This window comes from Equus przewalskii, chromosome 2 (assembly GCF_037783145.1).
Source record: "Equus przewalskii isolate Varuska chromosome 2, EquPr2, whole genome shotgun sequence".
NCBI classification, from domain to species: domain Eukaryota; kingdom Metazoa; phylum Chordata; class Mammalia; order Perissodactyla; family Equidae; genus Equus; species Equus przewalskii.
The window spans coordinates 54,502,678-54,523,158 of NC_091832.1; the positions used below are offsets into that span (position 1 = coordinate 54,502,678).

Genomic DNA, 20,481 nt, shown 5'->3' on the forward strand with positions numbered 1-20,481 from the left:
AGCCCGTCGTTCTGTCAGGATTGGTCCAATGATTCTTTTCGAAGTTTGCAGCATCCAATCGAAAGGCGGGGACAAACTGGTGGCTAACCGAAGGGTTCCTCCGCGAGACTCATGGAAAGTAGTCCCCGTGGACACAGGTCAGCAGCGGGTGTGTCTGGCCAAGTGCGTCACGTAGCTAGCGGTGGCTTCTCTCGGAGACCACAAAGCCACTCCTGTCCTGGGACGGCGAGGCAGAGGCCGGGGAGAGTTCGGAGCGGGCGCGGACACGTGCGGGTGGCGGCGGCGTAGAGATCTGCAGAGGGACGCCGAACGCCGAGGGGCGGGGCCGGCGATTTGAATCCGGCGGCGGGTGGCGGCCGGGCCGAGGGGTGGGTTCGGGCACCGCGGCTGCCGGGTCCCGGAGACAGCGCGGCGGGGCCGGGACGAGGCGGCCTGCCGGCGGCGAGCTTGGCGGCCAGCATCTGCCTTCTCGAGCGAACCTTCAGGCCCAGAGAGCCGAGGTCTGGAAGGCAAGACAGCCACGACGCTCCTCCGCGGTGCAGTGTTCGCGATACCCCAGGGGGGGCGGGCCGGGCTGGGAGCGGGGGGTGCGGCGGGCGGCCCGGCTCGCGCTCCGGACGCGGGAGCGCCGAGCTGTTTCTGCGGCGTGCTGCTCGGAAGCGTGCCCCGCTTGTCCGGCCGCACCGAGCGAGGGGTCCTGCGGCCTGAACCGATCGCCCGCGGGGTTTTTAAAATGCAGGTTCGAGGGTCAGCCAGATCTCCTGAATTAGAATTTCTGGGAATCCTAAAAGCTGCCTGCTTAACAGGTACCCAGATGGTTCAGGTGTTCGCTAAGGTTGAGAAGCCGTGGCTTATACACTAGGGAGTCTGCTCTGTTTCATCCTGAACAGCAGTTTCTTCCATTTCTCCCTGTTTAGTTTGAGCTCCAAAAGTACTCTCTTGATGTCCATTTTCGTGCCAGTATAGATTGCATTAGGAGTCGGCCTTGAGTGAGGATCTCGATCGAAGCACATTAATCTGAGGGGTGTGGTTATTTCTCATTTTTCTTACTCTTTTTTAGATGGATAACAATTCAAAGGACAGCGAACCCCCTGAAACCAAGGAGTCTGTTATTTATAACGCTGGTACGTAGTGATCTGTTGCCTCGTTGTGAAATTTTAGGTTTAGGTGTTTGTCTTGATAACGATGTTTAACCCCCACAACATGCTGTCTCTTTCAGAGAAGGCCTCTTTCACTTTGGGAAATGAGAAGTTTGTAACTCCTCAGAAGCGTGCAGCGGAAGTGACTCCTGATTGTTGCACACCAGATGCTTTTCAATCACCTTTGGACTTCTCCTCAGTAACTGTAGAGCAATTGGGAATCACACCTGAAAGCTTTGTAAAGAGCTCTTCCGGTAAGAGAAGTTGTCATTCTATTGCAGTGCTTTTGAAGTGTAAAAATAGCTCTAATATAACTCAATTTTGCTCATCTAGCCTGTCTGTCTTACTACCTTACCTTTCTAAATTGACTGACTCTGCAAACTTGTTTCCTCAGGGAGACTTCGTGCGCATGCACAGTTCATCTAGCATAGCAGGATACTAGGGTCCCAGGCCACCCAACATTACAATGCTCCTAAGTCAGAGTTGTGCTCCATGCCCAAACTGGAAAAGAATAGTGTGTGAATCACTTTTTGACCAGACATATGGGTTACAGGAGTGTGTATACTAAAAGGAAAAGCAGTCTGTTCTGTGGTTATGTATGACAAAAGTAAGAGAAAGTTGAAGGGCAATTCAGAAAAGATGACATTGAAAGACTGGGATATGCCCCTTTCAAAATTACAAACAGAAAATTCACTCAAAGACTAATCTTAAAGCAGTAGAAATGAAATTCACAGGAGCCTATAAAGTCTGATTTAGATGGAGAAGACGGAAATATGGGAATGGAATTAGATTAGAGAACAGCATTTAGAAATGGAGGGGTAATGTGGGACTTGAAAGTCAAAGGATGCAAGACTAGGAAATGTGGCACTGAGAGAGGACCGAAGTGGCTTGCCATTCTATGTTCTCTTCTCAAGAACATCGCTCTTAGACCTTTAAAAGGCTAGATTTATATTGTGTGCTTAGGTGTATGGCCAGAACTCAGCGTAGTGTGCTGAAGGTAGGTAGGTATCTAAAAGAAAAATTACCTTGAAGAATTGGGAACATGAGAGTACATGTATCTAGGTGGAGATCTTTCCTTTCAGTCTTGGGGATAAGACTCACTAATTCAGAAAAAGACAAATTCTTAGTCCAAAGCAAGCCATTACCCACCTCTGTGTGCAGGAAATATGAAACAAAAATGAGAGCCATTAATTAAGATGTGTTCATGCCTTTATTCCACAACTATTTGATAAATGCCTTCTATGTGCCAGGCACTGTTCCAGGAGCGTGGAATAAATCAATAGAAAAAACAAAGATCCCTATGCAACTTTTCAGGACAATTTTGCCTGTAATTCTGTATTTAGGTTTCTGTATCATCAGTTTATCATGCTTTCTCTCAGGCCGGTACATCTTGGGTATTCAGGATATGATTACTGACGATCGCCTTGTTTTATTCCAATTTAAAAGAAAGTTTTCATTATAGGAAAGTCACCAACCTACCTTAAAAAATCCAGACGACGCTCTACAGTTGGTGCCCGGGGCTCTCCTGAAACAAACCATCTTATTCGTTTCATTGCTCAGCAGCGGAATGTAAAGAATGCAGAGAAATCTCCTTTGACACAGAATTCCCTTTTTCAGGTATGATTTTCTTCTAAGACCTGTCATGAATTCTTCCAGGGAGAATGTTTTGCTCTGTTATGAAGCTTTTCTGTAGTGTTTCTACCTTCCAGTGCCCCTCATCTCTTTTGGATCTGGAGAGAATATTTTGTTTTACAGAAAGTATGCAGTTAGCATGAATGGTGATGTTGAGCATGGAGATATTAAGAGTTAGGAGATGTTGGATAGAAATGGCTTTCTAGAGGAGCTTTCCATTTTGTTTTGCAAGTTTTTTTCTAGTTAATGTCTGTTTTCCTATGATGACATGAGGCAGTGTTTTCCGACCTTTTTCTGTTAGTATCTTGTCTCTGAGCGTCTAATTTTTTTGTGACTACTGTGTGTTGGCATGTAGGGGCAAGAATTCCTCCAGGACAAAATGTATTTGGGATAACCTAGTGGAAGGGAGCAAATTATTTGTCAGCTGATGGGGAAGTATTTAGTATTTTTGCAGATTTTTGTCAGAATAATACAAGCTCCCAAAAATTCAAAAGTGGTACAAGGCCTACTATGGAAGACAGTCCCCAGCTTACCTTTCTTGAAGGACAGCTACTTCTGACTCTCGATATTGGCCTTCCTGTTTTACACTGTGTTTACAATGGCACTTCTTTATTTTTCCGTTTTAGACATTGTATGTGTGAGGCTGTATAGTGCAGTGCCGTGGTTCTCAAAGATTATCTGAGATCCCTAGGGATCCCTGAGTCCCATTCAAGAGGTATACGAGGGCAAAACATTATTTTCTGATAGCACTAAGACTTGATTTGCCTTTTTTCACTATGCCGATGTTTGCACTCATGGTGTAAAAGCAGTGGTGGGTAAAACTGGTGGTACCAAGCTGCCATTTTATTCATCACTGCTACTCATTCACAGGAAATAGCAATGCCGGTTTCACTTAGCATCCTTGAGGAAGCAATAAAGATTATAAATTAGTATTAATTCTCAACCTTTGAGTATGACGTAGGATGAAATGCAAATTATGCATCAAGGACTTCCAGAGTACGTCCAGAAGTGTGGTGGATGTTTTGAAAGAAATCCTGTGTGTGATTGTTCAAGCTGTAAGCTGATCTAGCCACTTTTTTTCATGGAACATCATTTTTACTTGAAAGAATGACTGCCAGATGTCGTGGTTAGTCAGACTTGGGAATGTGGGCAATATTTTCTCAAAAATGAACAGCAAACCTGCCCCTTTAAGGAAAAACGGAAATATTTCTGACCAATGAAAAAATCTGAGTTTTCAAAAAAACATTAGAATTTTGGAAAACTTGTATTTCCCACCACGAGCTTGACAACTTCTCAATAGCTAGACTTCTGATAGATCAGTGGGGATATTAATGAATGTGGTTTTTATATTGCATAATAAAATGTGTCAACATTTGGAACATCTGCATAAGTGAGTAAATCAATATTTTTCCATATGACCAGTGCATGCAAAATAGACTCTCAAATTGCCCGGTAGACCCATGGATTTTAACATAAGAGAATATGAAAAGTTCAGTGATGTGATTTCATATTTGACATTGCAACTAACCTTTAAGAAATCTTTGTTACGTTTTGTGTTGCAATAAAGAAGAATCTCCACAATTCTGAAAAGGCTATTAAAATACTCTTGATAGATATAACCAGCATGAACTGAGTCTTTGGTGTTCTTAATAATTTTTGAGAGTGTAAAGACTTCCTGAGAACTGCTGTTATAGTAGATATGAGCAGGAACTATGGAGCTATATTGCTGGGGGTTGATTCTTTGCTTTATTGTTCATTAATTGTGACTTTTGGCAAGTTACTTATTCTCTGTCTTTTTCTTCATGTATAAAATGGGGGTGATGATCATAACAAGGGTTTTATGGGGGTGAATACATTAATACCAGTACTTAAAACTGTTTTATCTGGAACATTTTATGCTTTAGATTTATTATTGTTATTTCTGTGAAAAACAGGAATTTTCTATCACATCTCCTGGCCACAGCTGTTCCAGCACTTTCCCTTTTCTCCATCCTTCCAATACAGTCAATTGTAAATTTTTTAAATTAGGGTTTAGTTTGTGTGATTTAATCATGTAGATGTTTTTCACAAACTCCTATGTGGAATGTTAGGGTCATATTTCCTTCTTGCACATTTGTTTTCCCTGTAGTTAGTAAATACTTCTTTTGGTGGGGTTTAGTCTTTTAATTTGTTATATAATCTCATCCCCAAACTTGACAAAACTGTAAACCTTAAGAGTCTATAGGTTCTTTTCTCTTTTTTTGGTGTCCTGTGTCTTCTTCCTCCTGTTGCCTTGGTTACCATTTAGATTTGCTGGACAGCTGTCACTTTGTGACTTCCTTCCACCATCCTTGGTCATTCCCTTTTCCTCTCCCATTTGGATTCCCTGTTTCCTTGACCTCATATCTTTCTCTTTTCTTGGCTTACTACCTCGTTTTTCTGGAGCTTCTGCATATTTGACAAAGTTTACTCTTCTAGCATGTTTGAATTATGGTTTGTCTTAGTATAGAAATCTAGGTCGGACGTATTTTCCGTCAAAATTTGGAAGGCATTGCTCCATTGTATATTAGCCTACAGAGTTGAAGAATTCAACACATATTTTGACTTCCTGTCCTTGGTGTGGCCTACTTTTTCATTCTGGAAGCTCTCTTCATGGTGTTATAAAATTTCAGATGAAGTTCCTTTCTTTCTGGATTGTTGAGGACATTATAGTTTTGTTGAAGTTTTCTTCCTCATCTGGCAGAATCTCTTTTCCTTCAGGTTCAGTTTTGCTACCTGATTATTTTAGGCTCTGTCTTGTGCTGGAATCTTTCTTCAGGTGGCTAGTGATCCTTGACTGTCTGTTCATTTTTAAAAGTGAGGCACTTTAAAAAACTGACTGGGAGCTCATTGTGCATGGTCTGGGTTTGTTGGCTGGTAGATTTCTATGTAGAACAATGGGACCACTTTTTTGTTGGAAGAACTCCCAAATGTCAGAATCCTATGGGTTTTTTCTCTTTGGCAGATCCGTTTTCTCTGAGAGGGATTCCTGGGGGTATAAACATTTGACTTCAAGTGTTCTATGGCTGAAAGTCTGACTTCATTGAGAAGGCTCAGACAAATTCTGTTTTCAGAACAGGGTCCCCTATCCTTAGCTGTTGATGGAGGCGTAAATCTCATGGCATCCTATATCTCTGTGTTCCCTCCAAAATGTAAAGGCCCCTTCTTATTTGTGGAGAGATCTGTGCTACTGATACAATTTCAATGTTGTTCTTGTTTTGAGTCCTGCCCTTGACCCTTGTTTGAGAAATACCTGATGCTTTGGATACCTGAGCCTTTTTTGGGAGTCTGCCCCACGTCTGCTTGTTTCTTGCTGTCAAACCTCCCTAAGGAGCCCTGTCAGTTTCAGCTTTCTCTGGCCCAAGTCCCTTTCTGTCCGTTGATATTCCATATATGCTGTTGATTTCTCTCTCGTTTTTCTTTCTTAAGAATATGCATATACACAGAAACACACCCCCATTCATATCATATGACTATACTAAAAGAAGTACTTGAATATATAGTTCTAGTATCTAGCATCGTTAAAAAGCGGGGGCTTTTAAACTGAGTGGTTTTGTGAACAGGGCAGTGCTGTCCTTTACCTTTGACATTTGCCTCTGCTGTAACTACCCCTGGTTGCTCTGCTCTTTCAGTTCTCACTTCATCTACTCTTTCTTCCTCAACAAATTCATTGAATGCATGAATAAAATAATTTTAAATAGTTACATGTTCCAATTTACTGAAATGTTCTGCAAATGCACTAGTAGAACATTTTAGTTTTTTGTAAAGTATAAGGGCCTATATGCTTTAATAATTCATCCCCTGTTTATTTTCTCCACCTTCCCTCATTTTAGAAAGAAAGCATTTTGGAGGAGAAGTTGAAGAGAAATGCCTCTCCATCTTTCCTCCACTGCTCTTATTTCATTCTTGAATAGCTCACCAACCACATGGATGATCCATGCAACATCCTGGCGGTCTCGGGTCCTTGACTTCTGTAGCTCCGGTGATCTCTCCTCTACCTGAGCAGTCACTGCTAGTGTATCCCGGTTGCACTCTTCACTTCCATCATCTCTCTCTTACCTACACGGCAGCCTTCTTTACGATTCTCTCATCTGGTTGAAACCTTCCAACTATCGACCTTAGCACATTTTCACTGTTTCCTCTCTTATCCCTTACCCAATCTAGATTCTGTGTTCCAACAGTATAAAATTTTCTTGCAAATACTTTTTTAAAAGTTTATATAAATTAAAATGTATATGTACATAAAGAATCAATTAGTACCATAGCATTTATATATAAAAACAATAGTGTATAGCTGCTTTATCCTCCCTTTCTCTTTTTCTAAGGCTTTCAGCTTTTCTAGCTGATGCTTGTGGTATTTGCTTCCACATCTCTTAGTTATATGTTTATTCTGCTGTTTCTTTTTTTTTGAAATTTTTTAAATTGAGGTATAATTGCCATATAACATTATATTAGTTTCATGTGTATAATGTAATGGATTTGTGTATATTCCAAGATGATTAGCAAAATGAGTTAGTATCTATTCATGCATAGTTAAAAAATTTTTTTTCTTGTTATGAGCACTTTTAAGATCTACTCTCTTAGCAACTTTCAAATATGCGATACAGTACGATTAACTATAGTCACCATGCTGTACATTGTATCCGCAGGACTTATTCATCTTATAACTGACAGTTTGTTCCTCTTAACCCCTTCATTCATTTTGCACCCCCACCACTGACAATCACCAATCTCTGTCTCTGTGAACTCGTTTTTTATTTGTTTTTTTGTTTGCTTTTCGATTACACATGTAAGTGAGATCATACAGTATTTGTCTTTCTTTGACTGACTTCTCTTGGCATAATGCCCTCAAGGTCCATCCGTTTGTCACAAATGGCAAGATTTCCTTCTTTTTTATGGCTGAAAAATACTCGTGTGTGTGTGGAGGGGGGGTAAGGAAAATGTGGTATATAGTCATTCATCCATCAATGGACAGTTGGGTTGTTTCCATTTCTTTCCATATCTTGGTTATTGTAAATAATGCTGCAATGAATGTAGGGGTACGTATTTCTTTTTGAGTTAATGTTTTTATTTCCTTCGGATAAATACCCTGAAATGGAATTGCTGGATCATATGGTATTTCTATTTTTTTTTTTTTTTTTTTTAAAGATTTTATTTTTTCCTTTTTCTCCCCAAAGCCCCCCGGTACATAGTTGTGTATTCTTCGTTGTGGGTTCTTCTAGTTGTGGCATGTGGGACGCTGCCTCAGCGTGGTGTGATGAGCAGTGCCATGTCCGCGCCCAGGATTCGATCTAACGAAACACTGGGCCGCCTGCAGCGGAGCGCGCGAACTTAACCACTCGGCCACGGGGCCAGCCCCTGGTATTTCTATTTTTAACTTTTGAGGAACCTCCATACTGGTTTCCATGGTGGCTGCACCAATTTATATTCCCACCAACAGTGCACAAGGATTCACTTTTCTCCACATCCTTACCCGCACTTGTTGTTTCTTGTCTTTTTTTTTTGTCTCTGCAGGGAAGGATTTGCCCTAAGCTAATATCTGTTGCCATTCTTCCTCCTTTTTCTTCCTTTTTCCCCCACAAAGCCCCAGTACATAGTTGGGTATAGTTGTAAGTTCTTCTGGTTCTTCTGTGTGAGCCACTGCCACAGCATGGCTGCTGACAGATGGGTGGTGTGGTTCTGCACCCGGGAACCAAACTGGGGCTGCCAAAGCAGAGCACACCAAACTTTAGCCACTATGCCATCAGGGCTGGCTCTTCTTGTCTTTTTGGGAATAGCCTTTCTAATAGGTGTGCAGTGAAATCTCATTGTGGTTTTGATTTTCATTTCCCTGATGATTAGTGATGTTAAGCACCTTTTCATGTGATTGCTGACTATCAGTATGTCTTGGGGAAAATGTCATTCAGATCTTCTGCCCATTTTTAAGTCAGATTTTTTTTTTTTGCTCTTGAGTTATATCAGTTCTTTGTATATTTTGGATATTAGCCCCTTACGAGGAATATGATTTGCAATTATTTTCTCCCATTCAATAGATTGCCTTTTCATTTTGTTGATGATTTCATTTGCTGTTGAGAAGCTTTTTAGTTTGATGTAGTCCCACTTGTTTATTTTTGCTTTTGTTGCCTTTGCTTTTGGTATCAAATCCAAAAAATCATCACCAAGACTGATGTCAAAGAGCCTACCGCCTATCTTTTCTTCTAGGAGTTTTATATTTTCAGGTCTAATGTTCAAGTCTTTAACCCATTTGGGGTTAATTTTTGTGTATGGTGTAAGATAGGGTCTAGTTTCATTCTTTTGTTCTGTGGTTGTCCAGTTTTCTCAACACCATTTATTGAAGAGATTGTCCTTTCCCCATTGTATATTCTTGGCTCCTTTGTCATAAATTAATTGACCATATATGCATGGGTTTACTTTTGGGTTCTCTATTCTGTTCCGTTAATCAGTGTGTCTGTTTTTATGCCAGTACCATACTCTAGATTACAATAGCTTTGTAACATAGTTTGAAATCAGGGAGTATGATGCCTCCAGCTTTGTTTTTCTTTCTCAAGATTTCTTTGGCTTTGGCTATTCAGGGTCTTTTGTAGTTCCATGCAAATTTTAGGATTGTTCGTTTTATTTCTGTGGTAAATTGCATTGGGATTTTGATAGGGATTGCATTGAATCTGTAGATTGTTCTGTGTAGTAGGGACATTTTAACAAGATTAATTCTTCCAATTCATGAACACGAAGTCTTTCCATTTATTTGTGTCTTCTTCAGTTTCTTTCATCAATTTCTTACACTTTGCAGTGTACAGGTCTTTCACATCCTTCATTAAATTTATTCCTAGGTATTTTATTCTTTTTGATGCAATCATAAATGGTATAAGAAAATCATAAATGGTTTTCTTAATTTGTCTTTCTGATAGTACAATATTAGTGTATACAAATGCAACAGATTTTTGTATGTTGATTTTGTCTCCTGCAGCTTTGTGAACTTATTTATTGGTTCTAACTGGTTTTTCGTGGAGCCTAAAGGTTTTTGTATCTTATATCATGTCATCTGTAAGTAGTAACAGTTTCACTTCTTCCTTTCCAATGTGGATCCCGTATATTTCTTTTTCTTGCCTGATTGCTCTGACTAGGACTTCCAGTACTGTGTTAAATAAGAGTGGCGGAAATGGGCATCCTTGTCTGGTTCCTGTTCTTAGAGGGTTGGCTTTCCGTTTTTCTCCATTGAGAATGATGTTAGCTGTGGGCTTGTCATATATGGCCTTTATTATGTGGAAGTACTTTCCTTCTATACTCAGTTTATTCAGAGTTTTTATCATAAATGGATACTGTATCTTGTCAAATGCTTTCTCTGCATCTATCGAGATGATCATGTGATTTTTATTGCTCAATTTGTCAATGTGGTGTATCACATTGATTGATTTGTGGATGTTGAACCATCCCTGCATCCCTGGAATAAATCCCACTTGATCATGGTGTATGATCCTTTTAACGTGTTTGTTGTATTCGATTTCCTGATATTCTGTTGAGGATTTTTGTGTCTGTGTTCATCAATGATATTGGCGTGTAATTTTCTTTTTTTGTTTTGTCCTTGTCTGATTTTGGTATCAGGGAAAAGTTGGCCTTGTAGAATGTGTTAGGAAGTGTTCCCTCCTCTTCAATTTTTGGAAGAGTTTGAGAAGGATAGGTATGAAATCTTTTTTGAATGTTTGGTAGACTGCTGGGGAAGCCATCTGGTCCTGGACTTTGGTTTTTTGGGAGGTTTTTGATTACCTTTTCAATCTCCTTACTAGTGATCAGTCTATTCAGATTCTCTATTTCCTCTTGATTCAGTTTTGGAAGGTGTATGATTCTCAGAATTCATCCATTTCTCCTAGGTTATCCAATTTGTTGGCATATGACTTTTTATAGCATTCTTTTTTAATCCTTTGTGTTTCTCTGGTATCCCTTGTAATTTCTCCTCTTTCATTTCTGATTTTATTTATTTGAGCCTTCTTTTTTTCTTGGTGAGTCTAGCTAAATGTTTGTCAACTTTGTTTATCTTTTCAAAGAACCAGCTCTTTATTTCATCAGTCTTTTCAGTCTTTATTTCATTTATTTACACTCTGATTTTGATTTCCTTCCCTCTACTGATTTTGGGCATCATTTGTTCTTCTTTTATGGTTCCTTTAAGTACACCATTAGATTCTTTATCTGAAATTTTTCTTATTTCTTGAGACAGGCCTGTGTTGCTATTAGCTTCCGTCTTAATACTACTTTTGCTGTATCTCATAGATTTTGGTATATATTGTACTTTCATTTTCATTGGTCTCCAGGTATTTGTTGATTTCTCTTTTAATTTCTTCATTAACCCAAAAAAAGCAGTACAGTTTTGAATTTTTTATTTACTTTGTTTATTCTCATTCTCCATCAGAAAATAAAGAAAAAACAGTTTTGACTAGGGAACCTTTCATTTGTTTTAAGCAGCATTTTGAAGTGCTCCCAATTCCTAGGACATTACACCTGCCCCTCCCATGATCAAATATGAGTACAAAAAAAGCACATTCAAGATAAATTGTATAACTTTGGGATAACCCCTTTCTTTCTTCGTATCTCATATAGATATGAGCTGCCCACCAACTTTTTATGAATGTTATGTGTGGTTTATGTCATAAAGGTTTACATCATCAACCATATTTGAATTTAAAATATTCTGTTATTATGTAACAGAGAGTTTGCTTTATGAAAGTATTTAAGTGGGAATGGAATCAAGTGTGTGAGGAGATTCACCATCAAGCATGTCTTCAAGATTTTAACTGAGTTTTCTCCATACAGTATCTTTAAGGGAGGTAATTTTTTTACCTTACTTTTGCCTGTTGGTTTAATTTTTAAAATTGCTGCCAGCTCCAAAACAGTGGAAATATGTTAGTCTAAATAATAAAGGGGAAAAAAAGGAATATGTATCGAGAACATAATCAGTAATTTGTTTTATGGATTAACAGAACTTGTAAATTGTGTATTAGAGTCATCTCCACATAATGACATTTCGATCAATGACAGACTGCATATACAATGGTGGTCCCATAAGATTAGTACCATATGGTCTGGGTGTGTAGTAGACTATAGCGTCTAGGTTTGTGTAAGTGCACTCTACGCAGTGACGAAATTGCCTAATGACGCATTTCTGACTGTCCTTGACATGAAACAACGCGTGGCTATACTTGCATTTATTTTATCTGGCATGTCTATCCCTGATAGTATCACTTTCATCTGATGACTCTTTGGCTGAAGCCCTGTTATCCAGAGGGCTCCTGCGCTTAGACCATCTAACTGTTGGGCGTTGTAGTTTTAGTGAATGGCTGGCTTTCAGCTCCAAGGAAGTGAGGTCCCATGAAATCAGGAAAATTTAGCTGTGGAGAGCCAAAGGAGAGAGGGTAAATTTGAGGGCAGGTGTCTTGTTCTGGCCTTCTGGGGAGAGGGTGTGTATGGACGGACGTGAGTAGTGAGACTGTCGTGAGTTAGACTAGGTACGCTGAGACCACGTGGCACAGAGGTGTCAGGCAGCTGAGTTTCAGTGGATGTTTTAGCAGACCGTCGGTAAAACTTCCAAATAGGCAGGCTCCTCCTTGCCCTCTCTCCAGGATTCAGTGCGTTCTTGTATTCTCCGTATAGTCTTTTAGACTGGCCTCTCTCAAATATTTTTGTGGTAAACCTCTTTCCCTTTCAGATTTCATTCACTGAGGCTGTTTGAGGTTATGGACTCTAAGTTATAAAAGAGGGTCCTTAAGCGCCCACCCCTTCAAGAAATAATCCTTTTAAAGAGTTGTTTAGTCCCCAAATAATTGGGGTTACATTTTATTTGGGTGCTTTTTTAGAGCACTTTCCACCCACTTGAGCCTTCTCTTGTGTAGTCCGTGGACTTATTAGTATCTAGGCTACAGCTGCACATCTGAACATACCACACAGCGCTTCCTCTTTGCTCAGGTTAAAAACTGAGGGAGGAGCAGAGGAGAAACTCAGATGCTGGCAGCACACCTAATGTTCACACTGAAGGTGTGTCGTTCAAGGGAGAAGAGGCTCTGCTCTGCTAATTTATTACTTCTGATCTTCAGTAAGTGCATTTAGTTTTGGATTCGAGGGTTATAGGCCTAAAATATAGAAAGGATGTTTGATTTGATTTATAACATTATGATTTTGTATTTCTGTATGTCTCTGTATTTTAACAGGGAAGCCCTGTACTGTATCAAAATGTTAATTCTTTAAGAGAGCGAATATCTGCCTTCCAGTCGGCTTTTCACTCCATAAAGGAAGATGAGAAAATGACTGACTGTCCCGAATTCTCAGCGGCAGAAGGAGAGTTCGAGACACCAGGCTTGAGTGAGTAGAAAGATTTCAGTCAATTTGGGCTTCTGTGTTTATTCAGACAAACCTCTGAGGTATAAAGAAGATTTAGTTCCACAGTGTGAAAGTAGTCTTTTCTGAGCGGAGCTGTATTATTAAATGGGGCCTAAAATTTAAAATTTGGGACATTTCACACAAAAATCTAGATTTCTGGTTTCTCTTGACAAACCCTGATATGAGACAGTCGTGAGCCGACCTTTCCACATGGCTACAATTATGTTTTAAGTGTGAAAATGTCAGGGTTGATTAGCTCATTTCATCTTTAGAATAGGGCGTGTGGCAAATCTGAGTGTAGAAACCTTGACTTGAGAGGATTATTATTAAGTTTTGGCAAGCATTTGTGTGGATACCAAACACCCAGCTCGGATAGAACAAACAGATATATCTAATCTGACATCTTAATAGCCTGCTGTATTCTTTATCATAACTTTTAGATTGTAAATCATTTGGCTCTTTTATCTGTCACTTTTGATTTTCCAGTCACACATCATTTCCAACGCCAGAATTGGGCAAAGTCTTGGCCCGACTGTAATCGTCACAAGCGTTCCTCTCGTGCTCTGCACCCTAGGTTCCAAATGCTGTCGTTTTGGTTTCTTGAACCACATTTCAGCACCTCCTTGCACACAGTGCACTGGTGCTCAAGACAAGTCTGGTTCATCAGCGTCCACAGGGCATGACCCACACCATGTACTGATTTGTGTTTATAGTTTGTAACTTAAACCTATTTTCCGGTTTTTACCTGAGTTATAGAATATTTTATTTACATGATTACTCTAGTTCTGCAGACGATTAAATTCCCTTTTTGTTGCCAGGAAGAGCTGAGGCACATTGTGGCTGTAATTTTCATAAAATACACGATCAGAGCAGAACCAGTATTAGAACATAACCAAATCCTTTAAAATGTTCCAAAGAAAAGGTTTCATTGTAAATTTAAAAATGGAATGAGATGCTGTATCAGAAATGCAAATGTATTTTAGCATATCTGTACATTTTGAAGTCTGAAAAAAATTCTAATTAAATTTTTATTATGTTTTAGTAGTTATGTTCTCTTGCCTTTCAGTTAGGTTTCCTTTTTTGAATTAAAAAAATGTACTAGACTTTTGTTTTCATTGATAGAGTATTTAAACTCAAGCATTAAATTTTACTAAAATTATTAAGACGTGTACAACATTTTAAAATGATACAGTGAAAAAAACTTATGCCTGTGTTATTTTGTTTTGCATATATAGCCAGAAAAGAAAGCCCTGATGAATGTCAGCAGTCTGAGTTCCCTGCAAAGTTATCCTCCAAGCGTCGGAGGACGTCTTCTCAGAGCAGCTCTGCTGGGAATCTGACTGGTACACTTGGTCTCCACGTGGTCAGTATTGCTCCGTCTTCCAGTGCAGGCAGAGCGTGTGCTGTTGGAGCTTCTCTTGCAGATCTTTCTGAGGTAATTCACTGACTGGAAACATAGGAAGGTGAAACTTTGGTTTCCTGGGTAGGCAGTTTTAAGACTGTCAAGACCGTTTGCAATTAGAGTACTTGTCCTGCTATGTTGTAGCTGGATTTTAAATTGCATGTGTGTATTTCCTACTTGTTAAATTTTTTTATTGGTTGGCTTATTGGTTATTAGAGACAGTTTGATTAATATGTTGCTTTTGATTATGAAAAAGTAAGCCCTGTGGTCTTCTGCTTTGGAGGTATCATTCTAGATGCGGATGGTACAACAGTGAGAAAGTCACAGTTGTGCTCTTGAACAGCTTTTTGTCTGCTGGGAGAGGCAGACATATGAGCGTATCAGTTCCACGTAACTGGTAAACTAGGTGAGGATTATGTAAGGGCTATATTCCTCAGGGCTGAGGGTCTTGCTCTTCTGCCTTGTGCCCCTCGCTGGTCGAGTACTGACTGGGAGGCAGGGTGCTATTTATCAATTTCTTCTTTGCTCTCCTCTCTTCTTTCAAGTAGCTGAAGGGATATTTGTTGCTTATAACTAACTACCTAAAGCCTGTCAAGATTTGTCAAAGGGCGATGACCAACATGGATTAAATAATACAATTGAAGGTACTTGATCTTCACTCAGATGTGAGCAGGTAGCTGGTTCTCTCGTGACTGACTCTCGTCTCATGCCGTTGGCTCTGGTTTGATGGCGCAGGTTCCCATTTCTCTAGTGAGAGGAGACAGAGTCGAATGCCGTTAGAGTTGAAACTTTCTTTCTGACCTCCTCTGTCACCCAGATCCGGTATCATCCTGTTAATCTTGTTTGGACTGGTGTACTAAGTGTCTGATGGTCATTAAAGATTCTTCAGGGTCCAGCAGATTTCATTTGTATCTTAGAGGTGCTTATCATCTCGGCTTGCTCTGCTTTATTCCAGTTAATATGAAATCATCTGACAGAACTAATAGTAATTGTTTCTTAGCAGAACTTTAGTTAATTATTTAGACATACACCATGCTTTGGAAATGTTTTCCAGATTAATGAGTGTGTTTTCTATCCTAGCCATTCGCTATTCTCCTGTCTTAGTTATTGATAACTTTTGTTGTTTGATCAGTAATTATACAACAGTTTTTGTTATTTTGAAAATTTCCTCTTTAAAGAAAGTAGTTAAGATAGTTTTCTAGACTTCAAACGTTAAGGCCACAGAGAAGTGTCTTGTCACCCTTTCCTAGGGAGCTGAAAATTGTCCAGGAGGGGTTTACGATGCAGTTAAGATGAGTGCTGTGTTTTCAGTCAGATTCCTGTATACTTTTGTAACAATTAGCTACACAGTGAAGGTGATTGATTGGATTAACGTCAGATTTCCAGATAATCTGTGATGCTTACTCAGATCTTTATAAAGAAATCAGTAATCCTATAAGTAATAAGATATAAATACTTCTTTACTCTAAATTTTTTTTCCCCAAGAAATCTTCTGAATCTGGTTTCATGCAGTCTGGATGTTTGATTGAAGAGTCTGTTCTACGTTCCAAGCTCACAGAGGCTTCAAGTGGTAAGTGTGTAGTTTCTCTTTAGCACGTGTGCCGGTTCGCCCGTTGAAACTTAACTTGTTGAGTAGATGTTTATGGTTGGTGTACTTATATGCTAAAATTTGGGAAAACTAAAATAGTTCCCTACATTTAAAGAGCTCCCGGTCTAGTAGAAATGTTTCAGAATTCTTGTTAAGTCAGGGATGACATTTTCTTTGAACTGCTACCGGTAAGAATTAGTGAACTATTTCCAAGCTAATAGAGTTTATTGTAAAGAATAGGATCTCTGAACATATTAACAGGGGTATTTTGTTTGAGAAAACCCTACACATGACTTTTTTGGCTTTTAAGCGTATGGAAAGGGACCAGCATTTAAAACTTATTCAGCCTTTCCCCAAATCAGTATGCTTGTATTGATTGAAAGTCGTCAGCAAGGTACCAGGTTTACTTTCAACCCACCTGTGTCTTTAAAGTAAGACTCTTGTCGACATGTAGTGAGTGGGTCTTGCTTTCTTATCCATTCTGAGAATCTCTGCCTTTAAGTTGGAGTACTTGGCTCATTTACCTCTCAAGTCATTATTGATAAGGTTTGATTTAAATCTGCCGTTTTATCATAATGTTTTGTTTGTTCTTTCTGGTTTTTTATTCCTTTATTTACCTGTTTGTCTTTCTTGGGTTTATTTGATCTTTTTTTTTGGAAATCCATTTACCAGTTACCTTTTAAACTATATTTCATTGCGCCTTTTTTGAATGGTTGCTCTAGGGATGGTGATTTACATCCTTAACTTTTCACAGTCTTCTTAGCTTAATGTTGTACAACTTCATGTAAAAAGTAGGAACTTTACAAATTGTATTGATCTGTTTTCTATCCACCCACTCATGTCTTTTATGGTCCTTTACACTATAGATGTCATCTATATTACATTCATTTTAAACCCCACAAGGTGCTTTTTTGCTTTAAACAACCATGTGTATTTGGGGGAAATAGTCTTTTATAATTACCCAGATAGATACCATTTCTGGCGCTTTTCATTCCCTCCTGAAGATCTGAGTTTCCCTCTGATAGCATTTCCCTTCAATCTGAAAAAGAACTTTCTTTAGCATTTCTTGTAGTGCTGCTCTAACTTCTTAATTTTAGTCATGTGGTGGGTGGATGGGGCACAGAGCTGGGTTCTGAGTTTGTCATCTAGATGAAATAAGCATTTCTTACCAATTCTCTTGCTTCACTTTCATGGGACTTTGTCTTAGGAGTGACATATTCTTTGACAGTAGTTATAGAATGTGTTAAGTGTGGTTATTAGAAACTGTCATCATACCATGGGGCTGGCCTGGTGCCGTAGTGGTTAAGTTCATGCCCTCCACTTTGGCAGCCTGGGGTTTGCAAGTTCAGATCCCAGGTGCGGACCTACACACCTGTAATCAAGCCATGCTGTGGAGGCGTCCCGCATAGAAAATAGAGGAAGGTTGGCACAGATGTTAGCTCAGCAACAGTCTTCCTCACCAAGAAATAAAACAAAAGAAAACAAAACTGTCATACCAAACACCTCCCTTTACAATTTGTCTTAAGTGGGATCATCACAGCAAGAGCCAACATATCCCATTTTAACAGTTCACCAGACCCTAAGCAGAAATGTTGTGTAAGACCGGGAAAGGCAAATCCACCCTCGATGATGGGGCCTTGAGTTAAGGGAGTCTAGTGCTGATTTGGGTGTTTTAAGCTGGTTATTTGGTGGCACTCCAAGGTTATTATGTCTCAGACAGGGCACCTTTAGGAAGAGTGAAAAGATCTTATAAAGTCGGATAGAAAATACTTAGTTAAAGGAGAGCTTGGCGAGGAGAGCCTGTGTGATACCTCCATTACTTCCCGTGCCCTCTCCACCTCATCTGTCTTATCCATCTCGCCAGAAACCGAGCCCCAGGAATGTCTCTGCCTGCTGTGCTCCTGCCCCATGTATACCTGTGCTAAGTACTTTGTGTGTTGCTAGCCTTACCCAATTTTTCATCTCACATGGGCCTCGGCACTGCTCGACAGTCCCTTCCGTTCTTAATTGGTTCACTCTTTTGCATCAAGCTTCCAGCCCTCCTTCCCTTGCCTTTTTTTTTTTTAAAGATACTTTTAATTTATTTCTTAGAAACAAATAATTCTTTAGTATATGTGTGTCCCATGCATTATTTTTCTTTTATATCGGTGTACATATGCATAAGCCAGTCATGCTCGTCTAGTGGTTAAGATTTGGTGCCCTTACCATCATGGTCCCAGTTCATTTCCCGCTAAGGGAAACACACCACTCGTCTGTGGGTTGTCATACTGTGGTGGCTGCGTGCTGCTGTGAAAGTGAAAGCTGTGCCACCAGGACTTCAAATACCAGCAGGGTTACCCATGGTGGACAGGTTTCAGTGGAGCTTCCAGACTAAGACAGATGAGGCCATCCACTTCTGAAAAAATTGGCCATGAAAAGCTTGTGAATAGCAGACAGAGCATTGTCTGATACCACCCTGGAAGATGACAGGATGGCAGTAAAAGACCGAGCAAAGTCCCATTCTGCTGTCCACATGGTCACTACGAGTTGAAATTCACTTGATGGCATCAACAACAACATTCATAAATAATTAGATAAAATTCAAATTTAACTAGGTCTCTTGCATTTTTATTTGCTAAATCTGGCCACCCTACCCATGGATGACTGAGATAAAGTTGCCTGGTGCCCCTTTGCAGTCCCTTGCTTCTTCAGTAAAGTTAAGAACCTTGCTTCTTACATCCCCAAGAAAACAAAAGATGTCAGAAGCCAATGTCCTGGTCCTCTGCCACCTACACTGCAAACTGTCCTGCATCTCTGCACAGCGTCCTCCTCCTCTCCTCCTGTTACACTGGTCTCAGTGCTCGTATCCAAAGCCAGCCTTTCTTTGTGGCCCCCAACCTTTTTGAGAACCCTCTGTCTGAGGTGTCCTTTTCTGAATTACTCATTTTTTCCATTAACATACAATGTGTCATAATATCTCCCATCTTAAACTTGTCTTTGTCCCAGGATTTCCTTCCAGCCAGAACTCAGTTTCTTTGCTTTCTTCTGTAGCAAAACTCCCTTTCAGAGCAGGCTGCACTCTGTCTCCTTGCCTCCCATTCTGTCTTGATCCTGCTCCAAACAGGCCTTTGTAGGCAGCAGTCCCCGCTGCCATCCCAGTAGTTACTCCCAGTATGTTCCTTTCCTCAAGGTCTCGGGAGCGTCACACACAGAGCGAACCGCGCCCTCCTGTGGGAAACAGCGTCTTCACTGCGCATCAGGACATCATTCTGTGTGGTTTCCTCTATTTCAAGGGCCATTTCTTCTTTGTTGTTTTGTTTGTTCCTCCTTTTCCAACCTGACCTTTAAACATTTGAATGCCCTGCTTCAGCGCTTGGACTTTTCTCTCTATACCACTCCCTAGTGATTGCAGGCATTCTCACATTGAATGCTATCTAGATGCTGTTGACTTCAAACTTTAAATACCTGTCCTCGGCCCCTTGCCTGAACTCTCAGCTTAAGTACCCAGCTGCCTTTCTTGATCTCCACTTGGATGTCTAATAAACAGCTCAAACTTCACATACTCAAACAGGGTTGATTATTTTCCCTTCCCCAGTCTGCTCATCTCTGTTTTCTTCATCTCGGTAAATGATACCTACTGCCATTCATCTATTGCTTCTGCCAAAAACCTTGGAGTTATCTTGACACCTCCCTTTTTCGAGTTAAACTTCCTATCCCATTAACAACTGCTGTTGGCCTTATCTTCAAAATGTATCCAATGTCTAACCACTTCTCACGTCCTAACACCGTCACTGTGGTCCAGGCTATCGTCTTCTCATGCCTGGATTGTTTTCTTTGTTCTCTTAAGTAATTTCCCTGCTTCCCCCCTCATCCCATCTCTTTCTTAGAGTCTTCCTCATAGTGGCCAGCATGCTTCTTTTCAAATGCAAGTCACACTATGTCATTCCCCTTCTTAAAAACTTTCATTGGCTTTTCAGGATACTTAGAATCCATTCCTTACCCTTTCTACTAGGCCTTAGTTGACGTAGTCTTTAGTCTTCTCTCCGAGCTTATTTCTTAGCTCTCTTCTCCTTGCTCACTTGGTTTCAGGCACGCTGGCCTTGCCCTGCCTCTCATCTGCCAAGTACATTCCTATCTAGGTCTTTGCACTTGTGTTTAATGTTCTTCACGTGTGCACTGAGGCTCGCTTCCTCACCTTATTCAAATACCTGCTCAGGAAACTGTCCCTGGACACCCCAAAACAGCATCAGCCCTCCTACCTTATCGTGACCTGTCCCTTGTCTCTACATTATTTTCCTTAATGGCGTGTATTACTGCTTGTTGCTGGAGATACGTTTCTTTAACGTTTTATTTTGATATGA

The 20,481-nt window shown here is 40.2% G+C and overlaps 1 protein-coding gene across 10 annotated transcripts in view; it reads left to right on the top strand.

Annotated features, from left to right (window-relative positions):
• The window catches only part of CDCA2 (cell division cycle associated 2), a 49,239-nt gene that overhangs the window by 890 nt on the left and 27,868 nt on the right, over positions 1-20,481 (top strand). For 2 of the 10 annotated variants that reach the window (XM_070607052.1, XM_070607035.1), the window contains exons 2-7: positions 1,061-1,124; positions 1,220-1,393; positions 2,602-2,756; positions 12,983-13,133; positions 14,387-14,586; positions 16,039-16,123. In XM_070607052.1, coding sequence (XP_070463153.1) covers positions 1,061-1,124; positions 1,220-1,393; positions 2,602-2,756; positions 12,983-13,133; positions 14,387-14,586; positions 16,039-16,123 — 829 coding nt within the window. Of the gene's footprint in view, positions 1-44; positions 138-164; positions 544-591; positions 807-1,060; positions 1,125-1,219; positions 1,394-2,601; positions 2,757-11,484; positions 11,606-12,740; positions 12,868-12,982; positions 13,134-14,386; positions 14,587-16,038; positions 16,124-20,481 lie in introns of those variants that run through there. The other 8 variants (XM_070607046.1, XM_070607075.1, XM_070607029.1 and 5 more) reach the window with 8 other exon arrangements.